At 36.4% G+C, this 9,345-nt stretch overlaps 1 protein-coding gene across 2 annotated transcripts in view; it reads left to right on the forward strand.

The window, feature by feature from the left end:
• Window positions 1–8,922, forward strand: part of TAB3 (TGF-beta activated kinase 1 (MAP3K7) binding protein 3) — a 78,873-nt gene extending 69,951 nt beyond the window's left edge. For both annotated transcript variants that reach the window (XM_020973245.2, XM_078146593.1), the window contains one exon: window positions 4,613–8,922. In XM_020973245.2, the coding sequence (XP_020828904.1) occupies window positions 4,613–4,761 (149 nt within the window). In that variant the 3' untranslated portion in view covers window positions 4,762–8,922. The remainder of the gene's footprint in view (window positions 1–4,612) is intronic.
• Window positions 8,923–9,345: the final 423 nt, after the last annotated feature.

Consider the following 9,345-nt stretch of genomic DNA (forward strand, 5'->3'; position numbering starts at 1 on the left):
AGAAAGGTAATTTCAGAGAGCACAGTAGAGTCCAGAAGAATGAGACTAGTAAAGATGGAGATTAAGCCCAATTTTTGATAACTCCCTGAAGTAATGTACCAACTAGAGACTTTCCCCTTTGAGGAAAAGACCTCACCCATCTCCGTGGGTCTGAGAGAACAAGCGACAAGGGCAAGAGAAATGGCACACAGATGTGAGGCTCACTGTAAGTGCCATTACTCCATGAACTCTAGTGGCTTCCAGTTGCCTTTAGGAGCAACTATTTCATTTTTGTCTTATCCTTTTTAAATTTATATCTTTGTGTAGGTTTTCTGATGTGCATAATAATTAGCACAGTAGTGCATATGTATAATTTATAAAATGCTTTTACACATAGAGGTGCTCAGATTTGTTCATTTTTTACTGCTAAGGCTGTGCAATCAAAAATTTGGAGACCACTACCATGATAAAAATCTGCAATAAAAAGAAATTGAGATGCAGAGTTCTGAACATGATCACTTTGTTAGGAAGGCTAGCAATTGCCAATAAATGGGATCCAAGGCTCCTCGTTAACCAGGGATGCATATAATAGCTAGAGCAGCTCTTTTCTACAGTTGAAAAGGTAGCAGGTTATATCAGGTACCAGAAATAGTCCAATGATGTAAATTAGACTAAGACTGTAATTGGTCTAACAGAGATGGAGGGTAGGTTTGCATTTGGCTTGACTCAGGTTTCCAGGACCCGTGATGATAGGAAAAAAACTTGAGTTTGACTAACATCCTTAGAAAGTTTCGTGGTGGGCAAATATCCTATGACCAGGTTGACTCACATCCCTCCATGGTCAGCAGAACCTCATAGATTTTGAATCTTTGTGGTCAGGCTGTGGCCCACAGGAATAAGGAAGTTAAACTCCTACAAACTCTACCACTAAGGTGTATACAATCAAGTCCAAATATGATCGGCAACTAGTGATACCCAATCAATAATAAATAATACAAAATAAAGTAGGGTATCAATTTTCAGTTTCACAGTTTTAGAATTTGGCATGCAGCTAGATGGGCAGCCTATTTGATTAATCCATAAATATATGTATCTTGGGCAGATGAACAGAGCTAGGACCTGACTTGAACAGGAAGAAGAAAATGAATTGCTTTTCAACTTTTTACTTCCAGCCATCCCAAGATGCTCCTTAAAAACAAACTGTTTTCTCAATCATCCTGTCAACAATCATTTGTTAAGTTTTTGCTATACAAATACAAATAATAATACTATCCTTACTCTCAAGGAGCTTACATTCCAACAAGGAAGACACCAAATCCATATGCTAGTAGTGTATATGGAATAAATACAAACAAATGGAAGAAAATTAATGAAGGTGGGAAGAAAGGGCATTAGCAGTTGGGGATACTAGGAAAAATAATGTAGAAGATGCTATTTGAACTGCAACTTGAAGGAAGAGAGGGGTTCTGTTAGGTGGATGTAAGGAGGAAATATGCTCCAGACATGAGGAATGTTGGCTAATCCAAAGGCACAAAGACAGGAGATGAAGAGTGTTATAGGAATAGAGGAGAAGGCTAATATGGCTGTATTTCAGAGCACAAGAGGGACAGTCAGTCAGCTAGAATTTATTAAGTGTCTGGGATGTGCCTGGCACTGTGCTAAGATCTGACAATACGAAGGCAAAAAACCCCAACCCCTCTGTCAAGGAACTCAAGAGTGTATAGAGGGAAACAACATGCAAATAGCTATGTATAAACAAGATACATACAAGATAAGTTGTGGGTGATCTCAGACAGAAGACACTAAGATTAATGAAGATTGATTAGGAAAGGCTTTTTACCTAAGGCAAGACTTTAAGACTTGAAGAAAGCCAAGGAAGATAGGAGGCAGAAATGAGGAGGGAAGAGCATTCCACACATGGGGCACAGCCGATTGAAAGTGCTTACGGTTCGGAGACAGAGTCATGTGCAAGGAGCTTAAAGGAGGGGGGTGTCACTGAATTGAAGCATACACAGAAGGGAGTAAGGTATAAAAACTGGAAAGGTAGAAGGTTCCAGGTTGTGAAGGACTTTGAAAATCAAACAGGATTTTTATATTTGATCCCAGAGGTAATAGGGAGCCACTAGAGTTTATTGAATAGTGAAGTGATCAGACTTATTTTTTAGGAAAATCACTTTGATAGCCGAGTGGAGGATAGACTGGAATGAGGGGAGGCTTGAGGTAGGGAGACTAACTAGAAGGCTATTTTGGTAGTCCAGGCATGAGCTGATGAGGGCCTGCACCAGGGTCATTTCCTTGTCAGGAGGGAATGAACACAGAAGGATAATTTTGATATTTTATGTTGCAGTTTGAGCTGGCTATCAGATTGAATCTTTCCAGTTGTCTGTGCCTTAGTAGAGACATTACAATCCAGGGTCTGGTTCTTAGCTGTGCAGGTTCTACTTTTGTAGTTTACCTGTGGGTGATCGGGACTGGGGAGGATAATCAAAGAAGGTTATATTTTATTGTAGTTGCTTCTTGCTGCCTAAATTTCATTAAAAAGCTATGTCAAAAGCAGAGTGCCAAGGTTCCTACAAATGACTTATCCATTATGTATTCATCTTTGTAAATTCAGTTTCCAACAATGCTGAGGTACCACCTCATCCCCATCAAACTGATATAGGTTATAAAAGATGGAAAAAGTCAGTATTAAAAGGACAATAAGAAGAAGTCAGGGATATTAATTCATTCATGATGAGGCTAGAATTGGTCCAACCATTCAGGAAAATAATTTAGAGTGAAGGAATAAACTATACTACATCATTCAGACTCTCTTGAGTGTAAGTAGAGACTATGTGTTCAAAAATATCCATTGCAACATTATGTATAACAAAACTTTGGGAAAAGCATGTCCAGTAATTAGGAAATTAATTAACAAATTGTAGATAGACATATAATGAAATACTATTGCACCATGGGGAACAATGAATAGGAAGAATTCAGAGAAACTTGATTGGATTTATGTGAAGAGCTGCAGGGTTCAGGAAGGAGAGCCTGAAAACAGGACACTTGATTACAACAAAGAAAATCAAGACAACATGGAAAGGCAACAAATGCAAGGGAAATACAATGAATGGACAACATCAGTACCAAATTACTGATGTAGCCTACAGTCTTCTTCTAAAAAAAAGGTAAATGACAAAAGTAGAAAGGGATACATAGTAGCCATTCTATCATAGTACCCATTCTAATCATTTTTTATAAAGGCCAGTTTGCTTTTCAGGAAATGTACTGAAATGTAGTCAGTTTGTATATGAGTATGTTGGAATATTTATGTCAAAACAAAATGTGCCAATAATTTTTTTAAAGATTCTTTTACAGAGGGTGACATTTCCTGACCCTATCCCCCAGTTATGGAAAGCTCATTATTTGTAGGCCTCTAACTTTCTCTCCACTTTTAACAATATTTATAAATGGAAACTCAGTAATTCTGAATCATTGGTGTAGACTTATTGAGCACTGACTACAATAATTATATGATACATTTAAAAAATAATGCTTTGCCATCTACAGAGTGCTTTCAATCGTACATTCTAGTGTAAGGCAGTGGGAAAAGTACAGGCTATGAAATAGATTCCTACAAATAGAACATTGTTTGTTAGGACACCTGGGTTCACATACCACCACTGATGATCCCTAGCTCTCCAGGCAAGTCGCTTGTCTTCCCTGGGCCTTAGAGTTTCCGCATCTGTAAAACAAGGGTTGGACTCAATGGCTTCTGAGATCCTTTTTCAATTGAGCTTAAGAAGTTTGTGAGAAAGATTGTTTAATTAGTATTATCTTCATTTTGTAGCTTAGGAAACTGCAGCTCTGAGGATATGTGACTTAACCAGGGTCATATCGCTACTAATTTCTAAAGCTAGAGCAAGGTTCCTACTCTTTTGATCTTGGTCTAGGTCTCCTCTATCCATAATGTCACACTTCTCTTATGAACCTGCTACTGTGCTAGGTTCTACAGCGGTCTAGGAAAATATGTGTACCTGTGCTGTGCTTAAGGATTTTGTAGTCTTAACGAAGACAAGCCTTTACTTGGACTTTGACACATGCAGAACTTAACATACATGGAACTCACATTAAGCATAGAAATCAGATGTTTAATTATGTGAAATCGACTGTGCTTTATTGAAGTTTAAAGTTGAGGAAAATCACTTTGGGAAAAGAAATTGTCCCTGAGGATAGATATTTTTTAAAAAGGAATTTTTTGTAATTAGATGCTGTGGAATGTTTATTCCATTATTTCTCCCACTTTGATCAGTATTCTCAGCTATTTATTGAAGATATCTGAAGTATCAGCTTATGCCCATTAAATTAGCAAAGATAGTAAATATGGGCAAAATTTAACATTGGGGGAACTTGAAGCAATTGTTTAGCTAACAGTAAGTTTTGTATGTGTTCATTTCCATCTCTTAATGAGGAGGTAAAAATAATGGCTTTAGAAAAGTGAAAATAGGTGTGTACAAATTCTTAGCTTACTTTTTCACCCCTGAAAACCTACCATGTAATTGGTCTCTGGTTCCCTGTGTGCCTGGCTCCCAGCATAGCAGTGTTTGCTGTAATTAGGAAAAGGTGTATTCTCTTGTCTTTTCTTCCCCAGAACATCCAAACAGCTCCAAACAGACTCCAAGGACCCAGCCACAAGATGAAGACTTTGAGGGGGCTCCATGGAATTGTGAGAGTTGCACCTTTCTGAATCACCCAGCATTAAATCGCTGTGAGCAGTGTGAGATGCCGCGGTACACTTGAATCAAGGGGAGGCTGTTGAGGCTGAAAGTGAAATTCTGAGCACCCACAGAGGAAAAGGAAACCTGGCAACTCCTTCAGACCATCTGACCAGTGTTTTCCTTTCCAATTTCCCAAGGGGAAGGAGATTTGAAATAGTATCCACTTGTCTACCACACTAAAGAAAAAAATGAGGGGGATGTTTTTCTTTCTTAACCACATTGTGTGCTATGTTGAAGGGATACTTGAAACCAGGAAAGGATTCACTCCTCAAAGAATGTATACAGGAAAGCCAAGAGCTACTCCTGTTTAATCCCTATGGCTATATTTACTGCTCAGTGGCCCTTATTTCTTAAACTTAGAACTTTGAGTCACAGTGCAAACTGTTACAGTTATCCAGATAAACTGTGACATGCTAGTGCAGACTTACCTGATCACAGCGTGCTGGAAAAGAACGCTTCCCTGCTCTGCCAGATTATATCCTACTGAAAAAGAAGTCAGGAAAAAGCAACCAGATTATTTTATATGCAGAGTAATCAAGGGTGTTTGTAATTGCTGCTTTCTTCAGGGGTAATTTCAATCTCTACACACACGCACACATACACACACACATGTCAGGACATAGGCATGAGCCTTATTTTACTGAAGGTACAATCAGAGGTGGTAAAAATCCCTTTTGCTTGTACAGCATTCATTAAGCTGTATCAACACTGGTAACTAACAGAGACCTAATTATGCCACATAATGATAAAAAAAAAAGTTACTGCATGCTTTTATTAGGCTGTTGTGTTTTTACAGCTAACAAGTCCCCATAAAGTCTGCTTTTATATGTGACACTCATCAGACTGTGCTTTGCTAATAGTACAGTGAATGGATGCCAAATGCAGACCAGTTCCAGATTCCATTTGGAATACTTGAGCTCAGCTGTGGTTATGTATGAGAAGTATTGGCACCCTGTTACTTAGGCCTTTTCTCAGCTTCCAATTTTGTGAAGAATTCATGATGTTTACAGCACAGACAGTGCTTTGTGCCACAATCCTGATTTAGCTGAAATATAATCAATGTTAGCTATTAAGGTTTATTTGCACATTGTTAATAAACCAACGTGTTGGAAATTGCACACGGCTAATTTTGTAAAGTTGTCCATTGCATTTTTGGGAAATAAAGGGATAAAGGGCTGGTCAGGAAATGTTACTAGTAGAATGATGAATACAGAGGATTTTCAAACTAAATCCAACTAGTATAGCTATGGAGTTGATATCCTTTATTCAGAGGTAATATTAATCATTCATGTAATCTAAATAGCTATATTAAAGCACTCCATGTTTATGAAACCACAACTTTGGAGTGTGGGTAAATGAATGTAAGGTAAAGATCATATATGATGGATTAAGATATCACCAGTAATGGAAAATTAGGTATAAGGGATTATATTATTCCACTTTCTTAGTATAATTTAAAGAACACACATTTTCTCTCCCACTGATGCCATTTTCCTACTTTGCTCAGAATAGGATTCTGTAATCTTTCCTCATATTGATGAATCAAGACAGCTGTAAAGTTAGCAGGTCTGCCATTACTAAAGAGATACCAGTTGTACTACTCTTATTAGAACATTGATCTCTGGCAGATCTTGAAAAGCAGGCTGCACTAACAAATATAACAAAACCAAAGGCATCAAGAGCTCTTAATAGTTTTCTATCAATGACCCAATCAGAGTCCATCAAAATTGTAATGATTTCATTCTCCAGTACAACCTCAAAGGTATTTTTCTTATCTGTGGAAGAATACCTAAAATGTGTCAGTTTGTCTCACAGAATAAGCATTTTAGTGTGTAATTGTGGAATCACTGATAAAAAACATCTCTACCACAACTATGGCAAAACTGTGAAAATAGTGGTGAGAAAGTGGATGAGCTTAAATAAAAACATTATTGACAAAGCTTTTTCAAAAGGTTCTATAACACTGGTATCTGTTAATCTTCTGTTTTCAGCAGTCATGTACCAGACCTGTTGTTTCTGTACACCAATGCCTTTGCCTTCCTATGGTTTCACATCTGTTTATTGATGGTCAGCCCTTTTTAAAAAATAGTATTTTAGGGGGAAAATACTGCTTGGTGTCACTCCAGCTAAAAACTTAACCAATAACGTATGCTGGCATTCTAGAGTGGAAGCAACCAAATTGATTCTTATCAGTCATTCAGCTGAGAATGGAAGTAGCATGTTTGAAAATATTTTGATATTTTATTAAGACCCTGTAAAACTGGCTTTTAGGAAATTCTGCATGAAATGCATCAAAGTAAATAAGTTGTTATCATACAGTAGAGATGCATGGTTTCTGGTACTGGGTGATATTTCTAGTCAATCATAGGTTTCACCTGCCAGGGAAAATGGGGGGGTGGGGAATGTCCTTGGCTAGTTACTTAGAGTGGATATAAAAGAAATAGAGGTTAATTTTAAGGAGATTTTGTGTATGCTAATTTTCTGGCTGTGCAAGAGATATAGCAGTTTAGATTGTCATTATTTTTTTAAGAGGTGAAACTTTGCCACTGATAGACTAGAAATGCTTAAATATTCAGCGTATAAAGAATGTGTGCCTGTGTCCAACTTAAGCATTAAGTCACCAAAATTTAAGAAGTGGGCAATGCCTTTGAAAATTAGAATCTAGTAATATTTGCATAGATAGACAATGGCATATAATTGAAAATTACATTAACTCCAGTCCAGCCTGGGAGATAATATGCTGGTGCTGTTTTGGTCAGTGAGTGTACTTCTGGTTTCTAATAACAGCATTTCTGTTAACATGCTACTAGGTTGATACAGATGGTAATGTACACAGTAGAACAAACTTTTGTGACATTATTTCACTATAGTGATAAGCTTTTTTTTTTAAAGTTATATTTAACTATCTTAAATTATGGAATAGTTCTCTAAAATTTAATTGAGAATAGAGGAGCCAGAGTCCTTCCAAGCACCCTAAAATGCATTGAATTGATGGTAGAGTTGGAGGGCTGAGGAGGAGTGAGGGGAGGGGTTGGTTGATAAAGGAACCTGAAGAAAATGCATTTGTAAAGCAGTAGCTTAGAGCAACAGATTAATGATAGTAGGGAGAGGAGTGGTGCTATTATGTTTGTGTATTTTCCCACAAAATGGTAAGTGTGATGAGCAGTGTAATATTTTTAAAGAGCTGGTCTCATCTTAGTACTTTTTGATTACGATGGAAAAGAAATCAATGTCTCAGTAAACTTTGTTATTGCTTTATATGTCACAGTTGTCTGGATCTCATATCTAGTCTTTCTGTGACAATAGTTATATATAGGATTTTGAAAGCAAATCACAAATTCCTTTTGAAATGAATATGAATGAGGAAAGCAAAAAGGCAAAAATTATGTTTAAATGTATAGGAAAATTGATCTTAAAAAAAGAAAAGTCAGTGGTACACCCTGGAATGTGAAAATGTCTTTTCCTAGTTAAAGGTTCAGTTATTTTAGTTTTGCCAGTGTTAATGAAATGACTTCATGCCACAGTGATTGTGTGTGTAACACACATGCACGCACACATACACACACACACACACACAAAAACCCCATATATATGTATATATATATTTGCAGAAAACCAGAAGTAAAAAGTGTACTTTGCAAAACCGGAATAATTGGGCACTGACTGTTGCATCACTACTGTATCTTACGGAAAGATTAAACAGTATTTTCCTATTTTTGATTTTGATGGCATTTTCCACATTCACCAGAGGTACATATTCAGTATTATTTACATTCTCAAATATTTAATACACGTAGACTTTGCATGAATTGAGCCTTCAAAGGTTGATGGGATTATGACATTAGTTAATTTTAATTTTTCAAAGCCATGGAAAGTTTTTTTTTTTAAAGCTGAGCATTTCTAAATTTTTATTTATGATGATACCCATAATGTATCTAATCCATATTTCCCTACTGTAACAGGATTGATCACAATTTTTTTCATTAAAAAAGCAAGAGCTTAATAAATCTTGTAAATATGGTGTCTCTATTTTAGATTTCTCTGTACGCTGTGAATGAAATTATTTTGAGATGAAATTGTACAAAGGCATTAAAAGGCTATGCATGCATCGTACTTCCAGACAGTACATATTCGGAGAGTCGCAGATTCCTGCAAAATAAATTAATAAACTAAGAAAACACTACATTCTGTATCTCTTTCTGTGTTGAGTTGAATATGACTAAGTGAAAATTATTTTTAGCTTCAGGATCTATATTTTTATTCTGAAGAACTCTCTAACCCACTAATACACTCTTCTGTTATACTTCTCTTAATTGCAAAAGAAAAAAATCAAAACTGTCAGTATATTTTAAGTTCATTGCTGTTTTTTAAAAATCTAGTAAGCATATAAAAATAGGTTTGCATGCCAGTAGAAAATTTATATGAATCGGAGCACAATATTGTCTGTATTTCTATGAAGCTCTAATTCTACACTTTTAACATTTGTTATGTGTATGTAAAAGAATGAAGATTTTTGCTGTTGTCTTAAGAGATAATTCAAGTATTTATAATTAATTTTGAAAAATAGTGTAGCTACACACACGTTCCCTAGGCCAGTCCTTAGCCT

The sequence above is a fragment of the Phascolarctos cinereus genome, unplaced genomic scaffold, assembly GCF_003287225.1.
Source record: "Phascolarctos cinereus isolate Bilbo 61053 unplaced genomic scaffold, phaCin_HiC Scaffold_726;HRSCAF=1367, whole genome shotgun sequence".
Lineage (NCBI taxonomy): Eukaryota > Metazoa > Chordata > Mammalia > Diprotodontia > Phascolarctidae > Phascolarctos > Phascolarctos cinereus.